Source organism: Pituophis catenifer, unplaced genomic scaffold, assembly GCF_029215685.1.
Source record: "Pituophis catenifer annectens isolate HBS135680 unplaced genomic scaffold, rPitCat1.0.hap2 SCAF_2, whole genome shotgun sequence".
NCBI lineage: Eukaryota > Metazoa > Chordata > Lepidosauria > Squamata > Colubridae > Pituophis > Pituophis catenifer.
Window position 1 is genome coordinate 70,550,846 of NW_027256882.1, and position 23,986 is coordinate 70,574,831.

Genomic DNA, 23,986 nt, shown 5'->3' on the forward strand with positions numbered 1-23,986 from the left:
GTCCTCTATTTATGACCACAGTGATGGCCAGAATTTCCATTGCTAACCAGTGATTGAGCTGTGGCCCATTTTATGACATTTTTTTTTGCCAGTTAAGCAAATTACTGCTTAAATTACAGTTTAATTACAGTTAAATTACTTAACTGAAGTGAATCTTGCTTCCCACATTGAATTTCTAACAGAAGACAGGTGGGAAGATTACAAATAGTGATCACGTAACCTGGGGACAGTGCAATTGTCATAAATATAAGACTGGTCAAGCACCCAAATTTCCATCACATGACCAATAGTTGTAAATGTAAAAACCAGTCATAAGTCACTTGACAATGCCATTGTTACTTTAACAGTCACTAAACACATAGTTATAAGTTGAGGACAGCCTGTACCCATTATTTTATTTTTGCTCACATGTTGCCCATTTTTAATCATTTCTAGTTTTAACAAAGGGATGTGGTGGCTCAGTGACTAAGACGCTGAGCTCGTCGATCGAAAGTTCAGCAGTTCTGTGGAGTATTGTAAAGTACCTTGAAAAAAATGGTTTGAAAGGCACCATTTTAAGTAAAGAAAAATATTAAGAACATTGAATACAGGACGAAGAAGGTAGCAGTCTTCTGAACTCCATTGATTCTGACAATCTATTCACAAGAGATGCTTCAAAGAGTTTAAAACTCTTTAAGTGACAAATCGAATAGAATAGCTGGAAGACCTTGGAGGTCTTCTAATCCAGCCCCCCTGCTCAAGCAGGAGAACCTACACCATTTCAGATAAGTGACTAGTCTCTTAAAAACTTCCAGTGATGAAGTACCCACAACTTCTGAAAGCAAGCTGTTCCACAATTTCTCCTTAATTCCAGGTTCTTCTCTCTGATTAGTTTCTGACCATTGTTTCTTGTCCTGCCCTCTGGTGCTTTGGAGAATAATTTGACACCCTCTTCTTTGTGGCAGCCCCTCAAATACTGGAATACTGCTATCATGTCGCCCCTAATTATTCTTTAGCCAAACTCAAAACCTGCAACCGTTCTTCATATGGTTTAGTCTCCAGGCCTTTGATAATCTTAGTTGCTCTTCTCAACTTTTTCCAAAGTCTCAACATCTTTTTTGTAATATGGTGACTAAAAGTGGTTGCAGTATTCCAAGTGTGGCCTTACTAGGGTTTTATAAAGTCTGAGTCTTCAGAGAGGGGCGTCTGTTCTGTCCCCCTTCCTCACACAGGCAAACGTAATACCAAGCATGCCTGCCAATATTTTATTAGGTAAACAGATTAGAATTCCTGGCAGACCAAGGTTTTGGCAGCAAACTGCCGAATGCCTGCCAAGACCGTTTTCACTCCCATAAAGCAGAAGAGGACTTATCTTCAGTCCGTTCCAGGAGCAACAAATTATCCATGAGACAAGAGTTTAGTCAATGTTCAGTCCAAAATATATCCAAGCCGAGTTTCAGAGATCACGATGTGACTTTCAGGGTTTAACTTTGTCCATCACAAAGCCTGAAGAGTAATCCCACCCACTTTTATTCCTGGTGGGGCGTGGCTCCATGACTCAGCTCAATCTCTGGCCCTCCCACGCCTCTTCCATTGCTGTGCACGCTTCTCCCTCCGACACTGCCTGGGATCAAGCCAGGATTCATCATCCTCGCTCCCTATCAATTGGTGCTCTGATATGCCTTCCTCCTGGCACATCCCAGGCTGTTCCTCCTGGCCTTTGGATGGAACCTCAGGAATTGTTGTGACTCCAACCCCCGAGCCCGTCTTATCGGAGGGAGAAGGCTCCAAAAGTGAAGGAGAGGAGTTGGCCAGGCCTCCCTCTCCAGGATCCTCCTCTCTGGCAATGCCTCAGGTGTCTCCCGAAGGAGAAGAGATTGGCCAGGAGCCAGGTATCGCCGAGCAGTCGCAGTTGGACAGTGACGGAGATAAGTCTTGCCTGGATCCACGCCAGTGTCGGAGAGACAAGCGCATGTAGCAGAAAAGGAGGCATGCCAGAGATTAAGCTGAGTTACTGGACCACACCCCACAGGGGATAAAAGGGGGTGTGGTGACCATTCAGGGTCTGTGATGGACAAAACTAAACAACTAGCAAGTTGCATTGTATCTCTGAAACTACGTTATCTGCCTGCCTTGGATTTAATACGGACTGGACTTGACAATTTTTTGACTTTGTGTATTTGTTTTGGTTTATCTGACGGAGGAGGAACACCTCCCTCTGTGAGTAAAGTTCTTGGCAAGCAGCTACTGGGTTGCTGCCAATCCTGTTATTGAAAGAATTTATTGTCTGCAAGTTTTATTTAACCCCTGGCTGACTGTTTGTGTGCGTGTGTGAGACGGGGACAGAACAGGCATTGCCAGAAAGGAGGGTCCTGGAGAGGGAGGCCTTGTCAGTTCCTCCCCATCACCTTCTGAGTCCTCCTCCTCTGTTAGGACAGGCTCGGGAGTCGGGGTCACAACAGCGGCATACAAATTGAATTAATAAATAAATAAATAATAAATAAAGTAGTACTAATTCTTCACATGATCTATGCCTCTGTTTATACAAGATTCTATTACATTTTTTGGCTGCTGCTGTACAGTGTCAGCGTTCCAGAAACACACACACACACCCAGCTCCAAGTAAAGACTCTGAAGCAAGCATTTTCAAAGTTCTATTTACTAAAATAGGTACACTGGCACATCTGGGAAAACTTGAATCTGAGAGGTCCGGTTTTTCCCTCAGTAAATCAAAACCCCCAAAACCATCCCCTCAGTCCTCAGTCGATCACATGCTCCAATCAACCGCTGTCCCATCTCGAGACATCACTCCGACCACTCCTCCAGATGCAGGATCGCCCTGACCTTGACCGATAGGAAGAATGCTATTATGTCTACAGACAACCCCTCTACTAAATCCCTCCTCCTACTTTCCCACACATGAGAAGGTGGCAGCATGGAAGCTTCTGACCTAATACGGCTCCAAAGTTGACACACTGCTGGCTCATATTCAAGTGATCATCCACTAAGACTTCAAGGTCCCTCTCAGTTACTCTTTTTGAGCCAGGTCTCGCCTAATCTGCACTTATACCTTTGATTTTTGTTTCCTGCCTAAATGTAAAACTTCACTTTTCTCCACATTAAAATTCATTGGATAGGGCCCATTGTTCAAGTCTGTCAAGATCTTTTTGGATCCTGAGCTTGTCTTCTGGGGTGTTAGCTATTCCTGCCAGCTTAGTATCATCTACAAATTTAATGAGTTCCCCTTCTATTCCCTCATCTAAATCATTTATGAAAATATTGAAGAGTACTGGGCCTAAGATAGAGCCTTGTGGTACTCCATTGCCTACTTCTCTCCATGTGGATATAGTACCATGTGTTAAGTATCATAAACTCCTGTATAAATTGAGATGCTGAATTTGACCATAATCTTGAGCTTCTATCTTTGTAGCTTCACTATTGGTTTACTACTGGGCTTGAGGCAAGATCACATCTTTACTGAGTCAAGAGTAGAGAATAGGGCCAGAGGCAAGAATGCCATTATGATTATCTGACTTCTCTCTTGCATGAAGATAATGTAATATTTTTGTTACAGCAGGTAGTGCATACTTATGTTTCATCCCTATGGTGTAATCGCATGCAGAGATGAGTATTTTAATAGGTTGTGGGATTATCAAATGTACTATATATTTATTTATGGTAATTTATTTTATTTTGCTACCTACAGATAGTGGCAATATTTATATAGGAAACTCTGTGCATTCAAGTACTTCACTGCAAAATTAGTGCCAATTCTGCTTTGGCATGCTCATGCTGCATTTTAAAAAATTGATTATGTGTACTCAAGGCGTTGTCAACTCTTGATGCCCGCATAGATAATGTCCTTCTTGACAATCTGTCCCCAATCTATCTCTTCAAGTCTCCCAAGGGTGCACCCATCACCACTGTAACCTCGGTGGTGCAGCGGACTAAAGTGCTGTTAAGAGCTAGCACTTAGCTGCCAGCTGCCTGGAATTAGTGCAAGTTTGAATCTCACCAGGCTCAAGGTTGACTCAGCCTTCCATCCTTTCGAGGTAGGTAAATTGAGGACCTGGATTGTGGGGGCATACAATAACCTTGTATAGAACAGCACCGCTTATTATACCTAATAAGCAGGTATATACGAAAAAGTATGCAGGCTATTGCTATAATGCATTGTAAGCCGCCCTGAGTCTACGGAGAAGGGCGGCATATAAATTGGATTAATAAACCTAATCCCTCCATCCATCCCTCTTGCTGCTGGTCTTCCTCTCATCTCTTTTCTGCCATCTTTCAGAGCTTTCTTCAGGTTGGAAGGGAAAATACTGTTTTCTTAACACAAATAGGAAAGCAAGCATGACCTTTGGTCAGCATAATTGTATAACAAACTCCAAGGGGTGGGGGAAGAGGCACATAGCTTTATCCAACAGTAATCGACCCAGCAACAATAAAATCATTGATAAGGTTTTTCAAGAACAGAAAACAATGATAGGTGAAAATGAATGGTAAGTATAAGCCTGAAAAGGCAACATCAATCTTTCTCCTTTCGTAGTTTTTGCACAGTTCAACATGGATGTTTCCGACACACACACACACACACACACACATTAAAGTCTTTAACCTTCTAGAACAGGATTGGCCAATGATTTTGTACTTAATGAATAACAAAATTTGTTGCTGAATTTTCCAGGCCAGGGAAAGAGATAGCAATAAGATGATGTTATTGGAGAAGGGTACCGAATCCTGTTTCCTATTGGAATGGATTTGCTTTCTTGCTTGCTTGTTTTTTAAAAAAATCAAACTTATCCGGAGCCTCATAAAATTATTTCATTTTTATTTTCATTTTTTCAAAGAGCAGGAAATTATGACATTGTACAGAAATTCAGCAGTGGGTACCCAAATTTAGCTGAGCAATCTTAATGGTTAGTCTATTTGATTGATCGATTTTTACCCCAACTTTATTGTTTTTTATAATAGCTCAAGATAAGGAACGTGCCTAATACTTCTTCCTACTTTCCCCACAACAACAACCCTGTGAGGTGGGTTGCTGAGGGAGACTGACTGGTCCAAAGTCACCCAGCGGGCTTTCATGTCTAAGGTGAGAATAAAGCTCATAACCTCCCGGGTTTTAGCCTGGTGCCTCAGCCACTGGGCCAGATTCATAAAGAGAACCTCAATTGCTTGGTACTTTCTAGAGCTCTATTTCCAGCTGGAGACATTTTCTCTTTTCAGTGCTGTCTCTTGAATTCTGTATTTGATCTGGGTTGCTGTATTGAAGAATTGCCACTTTCTCCATTTCCTTAGTGAGAGACAAATGGTGGACATCTCCAAACCCTCCTCCTTTGAAAATTTTCAAGGCAAACATACCAAAACAGGTTTCCCATGTTGGATGGCTGTATTTTTTTATTTTATGGTGCCCAGCTTTCACCACGTACAGCCACTTTCTCCATTTCCTTAGTGAGAGACAAATGGTGGACATCTCCAAACCCTCCTCCTTTGAAAATTTTCAAGGCAAACATACCAAAACAGGTTTCCCATGTTGGATGGCTGTTGGGTACTGGAAGAGACTATGTAAATGATTATCTTGTTTTTAGACTGTGCATTCTGTTTAAGATGACTTTTCTAAATAATATATTAAACTTTAGTATATTCAGAGGTAACTATCAAAGGAAAATATTTGTTCTAAATTTCCTCATATACGATTATCATTTAGGCTCATTTTTCCCCATATGTCAACAGTCTTCCAGGGCAGACTGAAGCCTCAAACAAATCATTCCCACTTTTTTCATATTTGTTTGGGCCCTGAAGATCCAACAAGGTCAAATTTTATTACTTTTTTATCCTACTTTCTCTGAGCAGCAGAATTGATATAGACGTGTCTCCATGTCTGTTCTGGGATAAGCAAGACTGAAAAAAATATTTGAACCTAGGATTCTCTGATTTATCTGCTGCTACCCAATATGTTATATCAATTCACTTTGGGTGACCTGGCAGTTTTCCAATGGTTTTGTAATACTTCTCTATCTATTGTATTCACAAAAACATCCCTAAAATATATAGAAATTGCATTAGGAGTCAGACCTAAAGTCCTTGGGTAGCTGTGATTAGGACAGAATAAAATGTTAATGAGGCAAGGTCACTGACAGACCTTGCTGAGTGTGTTTACTTCTGTGTGTTTATTTTATTTGGCCATGAAGCTGAATATATCCAACTGCATCTCACAGCAGGGTTAAGTCTTGTGCAAAATGTCTCAGTACTTTTCCCCCTGATCTCCAAGGTGCTTTTTAACCAATCCATACCCATTTTTTTGATATGATTCACAGGGTATTTTTCATCAGCTCTGCACTTGCTCTGCAGTTGCTACTTCTTGTAGATATGATTTAAACTCTTCACTACACACTAAGCAAAAGGCTGACTTTTGTAGCTGTTGCCTTCACACAACCACATTTTTGGCCTGAAGCTTTACAGGGAAAAACAAACTGCATTATTATAGGAAGACAGTTGTAAAGTTGCTAAGTTAGCAAAACCAACTTTATATCTGGTCATTAAAACTGCAGTACTTTAGGAATCAATTGGAAAAGATGCCTTGGGGTGTGCAGGAACATAATACAGTTTGCAGCTCTTTAAAGTAACCACATCTTTTCCCAGAATCACGTGGCTGACTCCTGCTTTAAAGAGCTGCAGAAGGGTGATACATTCGAATTACTACACAGTCTGTAATAACTGTTTGGAATCAAATCTGAACCACTGCACTGCCACATTGGTTTACCTGCTTAATTGACAAGATCCCTAGCTGGGGGAAAAATTTACTGATTTGTGCAGCTGCTGCTGCTGGCCAGTAATGTAGGAAAATATTTAAAACATTTCTGTGAAATAGAGAACAATATATTTTAAAATGGTTCATCTTAATTTTGCTTCCTTATTTAAAAAGAATTATTCAAATTTAGCTTAGCCCTACCGTATTAATGCATTTATAGAATCCCCATGAAGGGTATTACTATGACTACCATGACTAATGGCATTCAGAATACCCTTGTGGGGAGAAAATGGAGATATTCTTCCAACTGCATGAAAATGCTTTTCATTCGAGAATAAATTGGAAAAGAAAGCAAGGGGCATGGGTGGCAATGTTCTTTGACTGAACATGCACCAATCTTTCAAAAGCTACCTGAGCATATTGTGGCCTCTAGCTTCTCTTCTCTGCCTTTTTCCCATTATTCTCTTTGTTTCTGTAGACTGACCTTGAAATAAGTCTTAGTTTAGTTTTATATAAATCAAGATTTCTGAGATATTGTATCATTTGTTTTTAATGATTATACAGCTGCCTCCTTTCCCTGACAAAATCCTTTTCTTTCCCCTTTTCTTTAATGTACTTAAATTTCTTAACTATACAGGTAGTCCTCAACTTATAACTGTACATTTAATGGTTCGAAGTTATGACAGTGTCAGAAAAAGTGACTTATGACCCATCTGAAGTTAATGTGATTAACTTCACATCCCTATAATGTGATTGCAATTCTGGTGCTTGGCAACCAGCTCGCATTTACAACAGTTGCCATGTTTTACATTCATATGATCATGAATTGCAACTTTCCCAGCCAGCTTTTGACAAGCAAAACCAATGAGGGAAGTTGGATTAACTTTAACAATCACTGTGGTTAATTTAATAACCATAGTAAAAATGGTTGTAAATTGGATTGGTCATGTGATCACATAACAAGCAAAATTACAGTCCCAATTATCATTGTAAGTCAAGGATTTCGTGTACTTATGTTCAGAAGTCAGGCCAGCATGAATTTCTTTAAAGAAGTAATTTCCTCCTTCATGTCTAAATGTATAGAAAGGGAAAATTGATATGATTGTTTTCCTATTCATCCATAAACCAAGGATTATTCCATTACCTGAAAATGATTTGAAGTTTCCTGCTCTGGATCAGGATCCAAGAAAGTTAGCTTTAGAGTGTGCCAGCCTTTAGCAATCTTTACTGGATTATTACAAAACAACATCCAGATATACAGATTTTAATCCCCTGAATTCTCATTGATTGGCTGGAGAATCTGGGAGTTCGAGTCCATACATTTAGACAACTCCCACAATGAGAAAATCTAGATTGGGTACTCACTGAGACTGGAAAAATGAGCCAGTCACTTTCAGGACCCTGGAGAGTTCACTTCAAAATGTTACACTACTGTATGAAGTTATGTCTGTGCATATTAAGTCAGTGGAGATGTATGAAGTTATATATATATATCAATGGTAATTCAACTTATCTTCTATGTTGATCACCCCGAAACAGTTCTTGACTATTATCAACTAAGGCCAAAAAAAAATCCTGGCCAGTCTCTATGATAGAACTTAGATCACAGAAAATATCTGACGTTTTGGAAATGTGCAATGCACTGCTTCCAATAATAGCATTTGGGGAATGGCCCAAAGGCTCAGCCAAGAATGAGCTGGGGAAATATCCCTTCCTCCAGCTTTGTAAAGCTTACAGCATTAGGACTTTAAAGACTATTCCAGCATTTTGAACTGGATTTAGTAATAAATAGGGAACTAATATAAACCCTAATGTGGTTCTATCTTAATCCTTAACAACTCCCAGGTTCCCTACATGTAACACATGAGAGCAATTCAGCCTGAAACATACCAGAAACTAGATGCCTACTCAGGAAGCATTGCTGATGAAGCTCTCTAAATCTATTTCAGGGTTGTACTTAAGGGAAAATAAAAAAATAAACATTGTAAATAAATAACTGACCCCTTTGGAAGCTCCTTAAATTAATGATCTTCATTACAGTTGGGGTATTCAGTTTTTTTTTTTTTTTAATTTGATTTATATGCCGCCCTTCTCCGGAGACTCAGGGTGGCTTACAATGCGTTAAGCAATAGCCTTCATTCTTTTGTATATTTTATACAAAGTCAGCTTATTGCCCCCACAAACTGGGTCCTCATTTCACCTACCTTAGAAAGGATGGAAGGCTGAGTCAACCTTGAGCCTTGGAGAGATTCGAACCAGCAGAAATTGCAGGCAGCTGTGTTAATGACAGGGTGCACTAAACCACTGTACTATCAAGGCTCTTGAAGTTTTGAAGTTCAACAATGCTTTCTCCTCCTCCTCCTCCTCTTCCTCATTTCTACCTATTCTCAATTTTTTTCCACTCCATTAAGCTTCACAAGATACTAGACAGAGGGAGAAAAATTCTGTTTCTCACTTGTCTCTATCATCTTCTCTTTCTTGTTACCCTTTTTCTAAACAAATAGTCCTAAGCATTCTAACCTTTTCTCAAAAGCATTCTGTCTCTTATTCATTTGTTTTTATATTTTGCAGACTCTCCAGGTCTCCGGGATTTTTATGGTGCGCAGTAACCAGAATTGTACATGGGATTCTAATAATAATAGGATCATAAATCTACAAAAGGCAGGCTTATTTTTGATCTTTTGCCTAATGATCCCTAAAATGGATTTTTCCTTTTTCAAACTTACAGTGCATTAGTATTTTTTTTTTTTTTGGTTAAACCACTCAGCATAATCCCAAGATTAACTAATATCCTATTCAATTTCATAAACTCTCAACAGATCACATAAAAATTTAAAAACTGAAAAAACAATCAGTTTAAAATGACAATCATGCCATTTTAAATTGTGATTTAAAAAAACAAAAAACAAACCCAAAGCTCCTCATAAGAGTAGCAACCTCATTGTTTTCCTAAACTCTCAAAGTAAAGGCACAGTCTCACAGAATGGGTCCCTCTGTCAAAGACAATCCTATACATTTATATACTATATCACAAAACTCTTGGTGGTTCACAAGACCAAAAAAAATACAATAAAATAAAGCAACATAGATATAAGGCAATAAAGCCCAGGACAATACAGATAGTCCTCAATTCACAACCATTCATTTAGTGACCGTTTGAATATAATGACACTGAAAAATGTGACACACGATCCTTTTCACACCTGCAACCCTTGCAGATCCAGATCAAAATTCACTTTGTTATGGAATTCACCAAAACTTCATTAATGCAAGAATCCAGAAGTCAAGATTGCCTTGCTATATTTATAATCTGGGTGGGTTTGAATTTTGTGGGCGTGGTGGTTGGTGATTTGATGTAGAACCCATTATTAAAAGTAGGGCATGGTGTTAGTTCTGTTCTGATTGGTCCACCTTGTCAGTCTGTTGTGAATAGTTTGGATTTTACACCTGATTGGGTGGTAAATTGTATCTAGTTCTATTGTTCTGTTGATGGCTCATTTGAGTGAGTGCTATTTGAGTGCCACACTTCCAGGAATTCTCTGGCTGTTCTGTTGTTTGCTTGGTTGATTATTTCTATGCTATTCTAGTCAAATGTGGGGCTCAGTTTGAGGGCATGGGTGGCTGCTAGGTATTTCTGATCTTGGTCCTTTATTGTCATTTTTTTCCCCTTGTTTCTTTGCTATAACTGGTATCTCGTCTGCCTTGTGTAGGTTACAGTCTCGTTTCTGTATACGTTGCTTGTTTTTGCTTAGTAGGGTATGCAAACTTTTGGTTAACACAAGATTCTTTGTACCATTTTTGTAGGCTTGTGGACAGCAAGGACTCTGAGGCATGTTCAATTCCAACATTCATGCTTTCATTTTTGCTTCCATTTTTCTTTTTCTTCCCTATCCATTTTATTCCAAGTTACACATAACCACTAGTAAGAAATCATCTGTACCATTTGCCAAACATCTCATTCCCTTTGTATTTGTTACTAATTCTCTCAAGCTTTCATAATAAACAATAAAATCAGCCTTGCTTTTAGATGTACTTTTTCATGCTATGTATGAATAGAAGTATGCTTAAATCATTTATCTGAAGTTAGTAGGTAAAATTAGTTATTCAAACAATGAATAACTAGAGAGAATTGGAGAACAAAATAGCAGAATAATAATACAGCACTTAAAATCAAATGTAAAATTCTAATGACATGGCTTATAACATAATTCACCCTGGATTTAATAGCTGTTCTTTGTTACCCTAACCTAGTCCTGTGGCAAATCATCTGCATGCTTTAATAGCAAAATGTAATTGTCTTATAGATAATGTTAGGCTTGTTATCTGATAAAGGGAAAGCTAAATCTACCAGATAGCTACCATTCTCATTCATTCTTGGAATTCATAATGGCCCAGTTACTTTTACTCTCTTGCTTCATTCCCACCCTATCCATTAACGCCACCTATATCCTATAGAAATTATCTATCAGTACAAATTATGCTGAAATAGTGCCTACTTAATTTAAGATCGCTTCCTGTATTTCTGTTCCTGTTTACTATACACTTCCTAGGAAAGCACGTATCTCTAAACATACACATCCTCTCCTTTATGGCTTTTTCCTCATTTGAATAATTTGAGGATACCCATTGAGAATTCTGTTCCCTGCCAATGCAGCTGGCCCCAGCTATCATTAATACGTTCGTTAGATTCGTGCTTCTTTTGTTCACTCATTTGGAGAGCCTTGAATGAAAAGAAGCTGATAGAAAGCATTTTGGCTGAGGCTCAAAGGAGCTGCTATACCACACAAGGTCAGCATTGCCCTGCATGCAATTGATATCTGCTCTTGCAGTCAGTAGTATTCATGTAGAAATATAAAGAAATATAAAGATGGGGAGCCCGGAGGCTCTGCAAGTATTGCTGAACTACAAATACCAGAAGTCTCAGTCAGCAGGAGCAATTCCAGATGGGCTACCAGTTAAGAACAATCAATTTTACAATCTCTGTAGGCAAAGACCTCATAAACTGTTTAGGATGGCAATTTTGTGTCCTGCAGATATTCTGGATTAAGAGATACTAGGACGGAACTGACGGAAGCTGTAACACAAAACATCTGGAGGGCACCAGAACCTATAAAAGGTGAAAACTAGACTGCAAGATCAAAATGACAGCATGCCAGTTTAGGTTAGGTTAGGATGGAAACATATGGGGAAGGAAAAGTTATGATTTAGAAGCTAAGAAAGACAACTAGAGAACCTGGGGGCTCCAGATTAAGCGGATTGAAGAGAAGAAACTGTTAAGACATGTAGGACATGTAGACAAGGCTCCCCAACCCCCAGAAACCAGTACCGGTCCACAGCCTGTTAGGAATCAGGCCACACAAGCAGTGGGCAAGCGAGTGAAGCTTACTTTGTGCATGCACAGGATCTAGGCTGTGTGCTAAATTATCCCCTCCCCTCCCCCCCCCAAGTCTGTGAAAGACAGTTATTCTTCCAAAACTGGTTCCTGGTGCCAGAAAGGTTGGGGACCACTGAAGTAAGGCATGAAGTTGATTACACAGAGCACGTTAGTTAGGCAGAAAGTCATTGAAATGCACCTCCTGCACCAACCTCAGAGGTTTCCTCCCCAAAATGCATTACAATATTTGCTCTGACTGACAATGAAGCTGCTTGGATGAACAGCGAAATGTCTCAAACTAAGAAGAAAATTAAGTCCAGTTGCCATGACCTTCAGACAACTTTACCTGGATAACTGAGAACCTTCATCAAGGTTTCTGTTAATGCATCCTGATGTCAGATAAGACTTTTCCTTTCAGTTGCACATGAGCGTAGGAAAAAAATGCCAACAGCGCTACCTGAGCTCCAGATTATCTATCCTCTTTCAAACATAAAGCACTGTGCAGCCCATCAGTGTCTAGGGTGGGATGGTGCTTGGAAGAAACAAGATGGCAGCTTTCATTGCACAGGAATTACCACCATTTTTATTATTACTTTTTAATCTCCCTGGATGCCCCTGATATAGCCCAAGTACCTATGGATAATTTTGTAAAATAAAAAGGGAGACTTCAGTTATAAGCCATTCTTCAGAGATTTGAGGGAGTTGTAATATTAGCATAGGTAGAGATTAACAAGTGAGGAACAACACGGGGGATGCATCAATACAATACAATTTCAACTCCCCGTCCCCCACAATCCACAATATCGCATTCTTAAGAAAATTAGATTATGTATGGTAAACTCCTTGAAATGCGTTCAGAGTAAACCCCTTGCTGGGTCTGCAGTGACACCGGGAGAGTTTTCTATTTAGGCAAATATTCAGAAGAATTTCCCCAGCTGCGGATTGAAAGAACGGCATACTTCAGAGAATCCCCCTGAATGGAAAATTAAGTCCTACCAGGCCAGACAAAGAAAATGAACCGTACCCGGCCACCCAAAGTGATCCAGCCGTCAACTTGATCTCAACCTTCGTGGATTCCGTTCAGGCAAAGACCCGAGTTTCACGCCTTGCTTAGTTGCCCTCTAAGAAGTTGCCCGACGGATAATAACAGACGGCATCCACGGCACCATCTCCCTCTAGGACCCGGGTGAAAACTGAAAGCCGGGAAGGGGCAGAATGCAGCCCACTGCGCAATGCACACGATTTCATACTTCAGCATCTTGGAAACCTGGGAGACCCACAGCAGCGGCCACACCGATCCAAGAGGGGGCGTGGAGAGGCGAAGCGTTGAGTCGCTTCCAGGAGCCAAGCCAAGCCGCTGCAGCTGGCCGCCCAGAGCCCTTGCCTGCCTGCCTGCCTTCATCCTTCTTTTATTTCTTCGCTTCTCGCCTCTCTTTTTAAATCTGGGAGGGGGGAGAGAGAGAGAGAGAGATGCGCGCGATGGCTTCGCCAAGGGTCTGACCGGCCAAGCAGCCTGTATATATTATATGCACATTTGCTTATGTGGATGCTGCATTTACTTGCTGGCCTTGGATCAGAGCCGTTCGTGTATTGATCGGGCAACCGTAAAAGCCCTCCGATTTTTTTTTATTTTTTTTTTCCTTCTTCACCCACGCCCACACCCTCCAGTTTGGAGCTCCCCTAGAGGGAGAGAGGGAAGGAGGGAGGGAGGACCTAGAGAGGTTTGCAGGCAAAGTTGCGAGTCACCAGGGAGGGGGGTCGCGGGGGCGATGCCGTGTGAGCCCGAGCTGCTGCAGCGGCAGGAGAGAGAGGGCTCTTCAGGAACGAGAAGGGGCCGAGCCCCGTGGGCAGCTGCTGCAGCAGAAGCTACGTCCGACTGAAGGAGGAGGAGGAGGAGGAAGGAAGGAAAGGAAGCATCATGAATCCTGTGAGGCGTCGGGCGCTGCGGCTGCTTTTGGCCTGGGGTGAGCCTTTCCTCGTTTCCCGGGTTGTGGGGGGGGGTTTCTTTCCTTAAAAACGGGGCATGGGGTGTTTTCAGCCCGCGTGCAGGCTCGATCCGGGAGGAGGAGGGAGGAGGGTCGCTCGGAACCCAGCCACTCCAACGCTTCCTGGACAAAGAGGCAAGGCGGCGGCACGGAGCTGGGAACGGGGCTCCGGGCTGCCTGCTTGCCGCCGCCTATGGAGTCAAGGAGCGGCGCGGTGGGAGGGTTCCAGCCGTCCCCTGCGGGAGTTGGGCCGGTTTTAGCTGCTGCTGCTGCTGCCGCCGCCGCCGCTCTCCTTGCTCGCTCGCTCGCCGCCTTGGGCTCCTTTAAGGCGCGAATGTGAGAGGGGCCGATTTGTTCTGCTGAGGTGGGAGCCCGGTGGGATCCTGACTGAGGCTTTCTTGTCAGGAGGGAGGTGGGAGGAAGAGGAGCCCGCCAGAAGGAAGGAGGTCTTCGTTTTGGCCGGGCAAAAAAAAAAAAAAAAAAGGCATTTCTTTTTCCCTGAAGGTTTCTCTAGGATGTCACCTCAGGATTGTAAGAAGTTACTTTCCTCCCGGCTGCGTCAGTCAGTTAGACGCTGCTGGTTTGTTTTTTTTTCCCCTGAAAACTCTTCTTTATTCTATTCAGGAGGCATAAAACCAAAAACGAGCCAACCACATTGTTTTATGAACATGTTTTATGCCCAATATGACTGAATTAGGGTTCAGTGTCTCAAGCAAATCCAGAAAGCTGACCTTCCTGAATAAATCATTGGAAAAGCAATGTCGTGGGAACACAACCCGGGATGACATAGACTTTAAAAACTTCTCTTAATACATGATGCTAAGTTGTGGCTTGTTTCACCACAGTGGCTAGGTTTGTACAACATGCTAAGATGGAAAGCAGGGTTTCTACATTACATATAGGTTCACACGGAGCATTGGGCAAAAGTTTCAGTAAAAGTGGCGTCCACATAGATTTTTATGGCATTGATTGATGCCAATAAATAGGGACGATTTAACTGAATAAGTAGAAGTAACAGAATCATTTAGATAATCAAGTGTGCATCTTGGGCATAAAATTAGCCAGATTTGAATAAACTCTGAACAGTTAAGAATAAGATATGTTGGCAGGAGAAGCTAAGGGTGAAAGGAGCTCAAGATGGGGGAGTTCTTAAAGGATATACTAAAGGCACACTTACAAATACTTAATTTCAGTGAGGGAAAAATGAAGCCAGCACAAGCCAGTGGGGCTACCAAAAAGCTTTGTGAAGATCTAAAAATGAAAAGAGGATAGGTCAGAAAAGAAGAGAAGAACAGACAGTAGATTGAAACTGTAGAGCTGGCACCAAGCAAACAAATGCTCAGAATGAGCTGACAATGCAAGGGAAAGTAAGAATGATTTTTTTAAAAAAGACTTCTTCGGTTTTATTCATGTATCCTAGATAGCTGGTAGAAGAGGAGAAAGAGGGAAAAGAAGATGGAGCAAACTACAGATTGGTGAAACATCAGCGTCTGGGAAGATTCTAAAGCAGATCATAAAAAGATCTATCTTTAACACTTTGAATATTTTGCAATTGTTACCAAAACTCAGTATAGATTTATCAAACACAAATACCGATAGGTAGCTTTGTCTCATTTCTTTGGTCAAATGACTTAATAGAGTCTGGGTATGCTTGTTGGTGTATTTCAACTGCTTGAAACATCCCATGACATATAAATTGATAAGCTAACTAAATGTGGGGTGGATGGCATAACAATTAAATGAATATTAAATGGACACACACATATATACATCAAGTCAATGTTGACTCCTGGGTGACTGCCTGAACCCTGCAGTTTTCAGAAGTGGTTTTGCAGATATCAGTGCAGATATCAATGAGTCCTCATCAAACTGATATAAAGTGAGGTGTCACAATGAATTATCCTGGAACCTCAGCTTCATGTTTATTAATGATTTGGATGAAAGGTGACTAGAATGTTTGATTGGCAGATGGCACAAAACTAGCTGGATTAGCTATTATCCTAGAAGACTGAAATAAAACTCAGTGGAATTTAACAAAGACAAGTGTGATGTTCTTCACTGGGAAACAAAGATCAAATACACAAATATAGGATACACATGTATATGGTTTAGTAGTGATATTTCTGAAAAAGTTAATTGCAAAGTGAATATAGTGGGAGCTAGCAATATGATTTGGCTGCAAAAAAGCAAAATGCAATTTTAGGCTGCAACAACAGAAGTATTAATTTCTAGTAATGGGAAGTAAGTGTTCCCCTTGTTTCTAGCTTGATGACACTTCATGTCTAATATTATATCCACTTTTGGACACCATACTTCAAGAAGGAGTCAGAGAAATTGGAACAGGTTCAATGAAAGGCAGTGTGGCTCACTGAGAGATCATGTCTTATATTGAAGGAGCTGGGTGCATTTAGGCTTGTAAAAAGGTTGTAAAAGATTGACAGAAGGGATATGATAGCATTCTTCAAATATATGAATGGACGTCACATAGAAAAAAAGTCAAAATATGTTTACTTTCCATCTAGAATAAAGGACTCATAATAATGGATTTCAGGTACTGGAAGCCAAATTCTAGCTGAATGTTTGGGAGGGAGGGTTTTTTTTTTTAACGTTTTAACAATTTGCTAGTGGAACCAATTTCCCAGATAAATGGTAAACTCTGTTTCATAGTATGTGTCCAGATGAGGCCTGCACAATAATCTATCTGGTATACCTTAATTTGCATGCATAAGCAAAACGTTTTGGGCATGGAAGAACTGGTATGGGGTGCTCTATATTTGGATCAGAATCCTCGTGCTTTGGGAACAGACCTGAAATAAGTGCCTTTGGTCTGAGCATAGACCCAAAACACATGTATTCCAGAACGACATTTTCAGGATAGTGAAAACAGGAAAAAGTCAAGATCAGTGGCAATGGTGGAGGTTAAGGAGACACAGAGAAAGGAAGACACTGAGAATGATCAGGGGAAGGATTTGTAAGCTCCTCTGTATGCCATTGAATTCAAGTATGCATATCCAATTGACCAGCCTGTTCCAATGTCTTCCTTGGCCTATCTCCTTTTAGCCACCTCTGCTGCCCTGCTTTGTTTGGGATTCAAAACAAGCATGGCTGTTATTTTGATTGCTGCTTTGAGCAGCAAATTGGCCCAGTGGCCTTTTTAAAGTCTATGATTCTATGAATCTTGCCTTAAATGAGAGCACATAATACTTGTAAATTAGCATGCTATGCCACCTCATCTAATTGTGGTTTATTCATTCTTAAACAAACTAGTGTTTACGGTGATGTGTGATCACATTATTACTTATGTGATGTCAGCGTTCCAAGTAATGCACCCATAGAAAGCAGAACTCCGAGGCAGGTAGATTCCTCAAAGAACAAATGTATTGGATACATCATATTGGCACAACTGGTGAAAACTGACTCTGAAAGTTCCCACAGTTTTCACCTAATTAAAAGGTCCCCCAAGTCATCAGTCGCATGGTCCAATAGAAGTGCTGGCCAGTTGCTTGGTTACTTCACTCCTCCTCTCCCAACCACCTGTTGGAATGACCTTGGTTCCAGGGGTGAAATCCAGCAGGTTCTGACAGGTTTTGGAGAACCGGTAGTGGAAATTTTGAGTAGTTTGGAGAACTGGCAAATACCACCTCTGGCTGGCCCCAGAGTGGGGTGGGAATGGGGATTTTGCAATATCCTTTCCCCAGGAGTGGGGAGGGAATGGGGATTTTGCAGAATCCTTCCCCTAGAGTGGAGTGGGAATGGGGATTTTGCAGTATCCTTCCCCTAGAGTGGGGTGGGAATGGAGATTTTGCAGTATCCTTCCCCTGCCACGCCCACCAAGCCACACCATGCCCACTAAGCCACGCCCACAGAACCAGTAGTAAAAAAAAATGGATTTCACCACTGCTTGGTTCCCACAGGAAAACTTTTTATGTTGACTGCAAAACCCCAGTTAACTATTTCCCTCCCCCTCCCCCTCCCCCTCCCATCTAGTGGCAGCCCTGAAGCCTCAAAGATGGCCCCAGCCAGGTTCGCTTCAGGGTTGACAATCGTGGTTTATTCATTCTTAAACAAACTACTGTTTACGGTGATGTGTGATCGTATTATTACTTGTGTCTGTAAGGTAAAAGCCTTTGTTTGAGACATCTCAACAATCCAGTTTAAGCTTTAATAGAGGAGAATATCTGTAGCCCAGGGTTGAATTTAGGAGGGCTTGGTGCTCTCTGAGCTTGGTTGTTTGCTAACAGTCATTTCATTATCTGACTAGGTAAAATCATCAATGCCAATGAGTCTGGGATTGCTCTCTGTTAATATAAATAGCTTGTCCTGCCTGTAATGTTGGGGATACAGTTTTCTCTTTGGTAGTTCCTTGATTTGTATATTATTTTCTGCTTGACTGTCTGGTGTTAATCCCTGCTTATCTGGGTGTTGGTTGCTGGACCAAGCTAAATCCAAATCCTAGAGCAAGCTGAATTCAAAAACACCAGGGACTTCCTAGAAGCTTGGCTGATAAATCAGCTAAAAATAGACACACAAAGACAAACCACATTTACATATCATTTAAATAAAAAAAATAAAAAAATAAAAACCAAACTGAATATATCCTCTCCGCCAATCAAAACCCAGATAAGCAGGGATTAATACCAGAAAAATAATAAAGCACAAAATAATGCCTTAATCAAGGAACTACCAAGGAGAAAACCACACCCCCACCAAAACTGACAGGGCAAGCTACTGTATTGTATATAAACAGGGAACAAACTGCACACTCACACTTGTGCTGATGTTGTTACCTAGCTGGGTAATGAAATGTCTGCAAGCAAACAACCAGACCTAAAGAGCACCAAGGGCTCCACTGTTTAAGCTTTATTGTACAGTGGGAAAAGGAAATCATAATCACTGTATTTGTTTTAAATATTTGTTTCTTATAGTGGAAAAGTTGAAAAATTTTGCCTGTCTGCCTGTCTGTCTTTTGTGTTATTCTTCTTGCATAGAATGAAACCTCTGCCTATCAAAAACTCTTGTCAACTTTCAGCAATTTGAAATTTAAGGGTTACTATATATATTATATGCTGTCTGGGAAAACAGTGTCCCATAGGTAGTTCTCCCCTCAGCAACCACAATTGGGACTGGCAAATCTCTTGCTAAGTAATGCAGTTGATAAGCAAAACATGACAAACTTAAGACATCCCTTCTGCTGCAACCATTAAGTGAATCACTTGCAGTGGTTAAATGAGACATCATGTGACCATGACCTGCAATTTGATTGCCAGCTTCTCTATTGAAGGTTTGTCAAAAGGCTGTTGTGAAGCCGCCGAATGTCAATCGTGTGACTGTGTGGATTGAGTCATAAAGTTACTTTTTCAGCACTGTCATCACTTCAAACAGATACTAAACAGGGCAGTTGTCAAGCAAGTTTTATCTACATATATTACCTGACTGCAAGGTGCAGTAAATTACAGCAAATTGGGAAATCGGTGTGTAGCCATATCATATATAATTTTGGAACGCCCAAAATTGTATTGGTACATAAATGAACCGATGTCTCAATTTGAGTATTAATGTAGTCAAATTGGTCTCCAGTGTTGCTTGCCTGTCGACACTGTTTAATGTTTATGTATTTCAATTTATATTCATTTTGTTTCGTGGAATATACTAATTTACCTTAGAAACAATGAAAGAAAATCTTTGATGTAGCTCACTTTCCTGTACCATGGTTGAACTGGAATTGCTGCTTTATGTCTTTCTAGGACAGTGGTTCTCAACCTTCCTAATGCCGTGACCCTTTAATACAGTTCCTCATGTTGTGGTGACCCCCAACCATAAAATTATTCCTATAACTATTGAAAATATGTGTTTTCCGATGGTCTTAGGCGACCCCTGTGAAAGGGTCATTCGACCCCCAAAGGGGTCCCAACCCACAGGTTGAGAACCGCTGTTCTAGGAGATTGTGTAATTTTGTACCACACTGAGAAAGTTTTAACCTCTGGTTTCTCTTCTATTTCAAGATATCTTGATTGTTTATAACACCTTTCCTAGAAAAGAAAAATAGTGTAAGTGACCTTTCTTTTAACAAAAACGTCTGAGAAAACAACCTCAATTTATAATCTTAATGAGCTATGCATGATTTTAATTTTAAACATTTTTAAACAGTTCCTTTAACAAATTTATGGGTGATATACTTGGAAAGAGGCAAATTGGCCATTCTGGTGATCATATGACTTAAACTATTTTTATCTACAGTATAGGCTCCATCTTAATATTCTGTGAATAGAATAGAATAGAATAGAATTTTTTATTGGCCAAGTGTGATTGGACACACAAGGAATTTGTCTTGGTGCATATGCTCTCAGTGTACATAAAAGAAAAGATACGTTCATCAAGAATCATAAAATACAACACTTAATGATTGTCATGGGGTACAAATAAGCAATCAGGAAACAATATCAATATAAATCATAAGGATACAAGCAACAAAATTACAGTCATACAGTCATAAGTGGAAGGAGATGGGTGGTGGAAACGAGAAGATTAATAGTAATGCAGACTGAGTAAATAGTTTGACAGTGTTGAGGGAATTATTTGTTTAGCAGAGTGATGGCATTCAGGAAAAAACTGTTCTTGTATCTAGTTGTTCTGGGGTGCAGTGCTCTATAGTGTTGTTTTGAGGGTAGGAGTTGAAACAGTTTATTGTTTCAGGAAAAAAAAACATTTTAAAAAAAATTTCCTATGTTTCTGAAGGAGCAAATCTGTAGAGAAATAATTATATATGTTGGAAATTAGCTCTAAAATACTCCACTTTAAAGTTAAACGTTAGGGACTCAGCCCTCTGTAGATGTCATAGTCTTAGAAACTTCTCCAAATCCCAGATATTTGGAAGTTCTTAGACAAGGTATTCTGTATGAAAATATAGATTCTGATTTATTATTGCTGTATTATCAATATCTCTTTTTAAAAATGGTGAGATCGAAAGTATGAATTAGACCCATAGATTGCAAGGACTGATACTCAGCCCTGCAGGCAACAGTTCTATGAGACTCCTTTTGTTTGAACATAGAATCATAGGACCCCAAGGACCTCGGAGGGCTTCTAGTCCAGTCTCCTGCTAAAGGTAGAAGACCTTATACCATCCTGGTCAAATGGCTATCCAGTCTGTTTTTGATGGGTGATGGAGCACCCACAATTTCTGGAGGCAAGTTATTCCATTGATCAATTGTTCTCACAGTCAGAAAATTCCTCCTTACTTCTAAGAAGGATTTCTCTTTAACAAGCTTTTACCCATTACTGCCCTCTGATGCTTTGGAGACTAAGTCAATCCCTTCTTCTTTGTGATAGCCCCTCAAGTACTGGAAGTGAGTTATCATGTCTCCCTCTCATCCTTCTCTTCAATGGGCTAGGCTATGGGTCTGCAACCTTAAACTCTCAAAGAGCCATTTGGATCCATTTCCCACAGAAAAGAAAATACCGGGAGCCACAAAAACTCAGTGGGCGTGGCCAACTCAATGTCACTTACTTTCACCAGTCACATGACCCTCTAGCCACGTCTACCCTTAGGCATTAGGGCAGAGAACCAGTTGTTAAAAAACAACAGGAACCACAAAACCATTTTGACATCTCTCTCTCTCTCCCTCCCTCCCTCCCTCCTCCCTCTCCCTCCCCCCTCTCTCTGTATCTCTCTAGGTCTCTTTCTCCCTCTCCCCCTCTCTCTGTATCTCTCTGTCTCTGCCCTGGCTGCTTCTCCAGCCACCACCGTCGCACTTACCTTCTCAGGCCAAGCAAGGAGTGACTGGGAGGGGAGGGCGAGGGGTGGGGCCAGCCAGTGGTGGGATCATCCAACAGGGAGCTACAGCAAAGAGCCCAAAGAGCCTCATGTGGCTCCGGAGCCACAGGTTGCAGACAACTGGGGTAGACCTATATAGCTCCTTCCACTGTTCACCACCATTTGAGGCTGATTCTTGTCATGATCATAGAAGAGTATATACTTTCCTGGGATGTCAGAGCAGATTAGTCCCAAATCTAATCCCCTTAACTGAGTTGGATGGCAGGTCCTCTCATCCCTAGCCAGCATGGATAATTTCAAATATATCTAATACCTGAAATGTGTTTGAATATTAGTAGCTCGGGTTGGTAGTTACTCTGTTGGTTTGAGCTCCAAGCTTGGCAATTTGGTGGCAAATGTTTCATCACCATTTGAGGAGACATTGTCAGTGCATTTTGAGTTGTGCTCGTCTGTCAGAACACAGGTTTTTAAATATCTTTTTATGAGATGCAAATTAGTCTGATCAGACCATGACTCAGAAATATCTGAACAAACAACAGTCAGACTAATTTGCATCTCATAAAAAGATATTTAAAAACCTGTGTTCTGACAGATGAGCACAACTCAAAATGCACTGACGATGTCTCCTCGAATGGTGATGAAATGTTTGTAACTAAATTGCCAAGCTTGGAGCTCAAACCATCAGCATATCTAATATCTGTTCCATATCATTTTGAGGAAGGCTCTTCCAGACTATAAAGTTGGAACTGTAAGAAAGGGTTTTTGGATACACATTTAAGTCAGTCCAAGGATTAAACCCAAGTTCCAGAACTCAGTTTAGGTCAGGTAAGGTTTAGACTTCCTTCAATGGATCATATAACCTTTTATATACAGTACTCTCTTTGTGGTTCCGGGTTTGTATAGTAGAGGAACCATTGACTTTTCTCAGTAAACTTTTATAAAGATAAATGAAGACATGAAATGAAATGCACTTTCCAGGCTCAAACTACAGGGACTATGAAACGATAAACTATTTCTGGTGAAACTATTTTGCTGCATAGTTTCTTTATACTGGAGTTTAAAGGCAGACTCTGAAAATGGCCTCTGGGAAGTTTCTAAGATGGCTTGATAGAAAAGAATTTCCGTCATCCTTTATTTCTGATTGTCAGGTCTTAGGCTACTGTGGTGAGGCCTCTAATAAAATTAAGTAGAACCTGATAAAAATGAAGTATTTTCATATACAGGAAGAAAAAAAACAGAACAACTAAAAGCAGTTGATGATGTGTTGTATAAATGCAATGTCGCCCTTTTCAAATTGCCTGCAACTAACTGCAGCTGATGGGTAGACCAATAGCAGACGAAATAGATACTGTCTTTAGATGGCAGGAAATGCTAAGAGGGCAGAGAAAGATGAGGAATTCACAAACAGTCCAGATTATGATCACATTCTTATACAAGTGCCGACTCTTATGTTTAAAGGACGACTTCATCATTCTTTTTAATAGGAAGGCACAAGTAGAAGTCTGAAATCTTCCACAGATGGCTTTCTATTTATAAAGTCTTTGTAAAAACGCATCCCCTTCTGTTTATGTCTTGACTAGGTTCACAAAACAGGCTAGGACAGGTTCACTGGTTTTATTAGCCATGGAATAAACTACAGTTGTCTGGCTTCATACAAATACATTAAGACAGAAGGGCAAACTACGTTATATTTTAGCATGCAGTAATGTATAAGCCCAGGCTCAATCTTTGAACTGAAAGTTAAAAATACAGTAGTTCCTTTATCCTGGATCCTGAGGATGGCTAGCTCGTTTCAGTTCTTATTTCTTCAGTGGACCTATCAGATGTGGGCACAAAACTCCAGACAACTGCTAGTTCAGAGGGCTTTAGATTTTTTCAGAAAAGGAATCCCTGATCAAGACAAGAGTCAAAGCTCTGGTGATTAAAAAAAAAATAAAAATGGAACTATCCAAGTGAACTTCCAGAGTCTTTCAGAAAACGTCATCAAGTTCTTGCAGAATGGTAATGTTCTACAACACACTGTGAGAGTTTGTTGCAAAATCAAATCCAGAAAGCACACACAGGTAAACTGATTCAGCATGATTCATTAACTTCTTTATATACATAATAACACATGAAGA

General features: G+C 40.6%; 1 protein-coding gene across 1 annotated transcript in view; it reads left to right on the forward strand.

Moving 5' to 3' along the window:
• The first annotated feature begins 14,285 nt into the window (after positions 1-14,285).
• The window catches only part of PODXL2 (podocalyxin like 2), a 51,368-nt gene continuing 41,667 nt past the window's right edge, over positions 14,286-23,986 (forward strand). The window contains exon 1 of the mRNA XM_070934361.1: positions 14,286-14,428. Coding sequence (XP_070790462.1) covers positions 14,286-14,428 — 143 coding nt within the window. The remainder of the gene's footprint in view (positions 14,429-23,986) is intronic.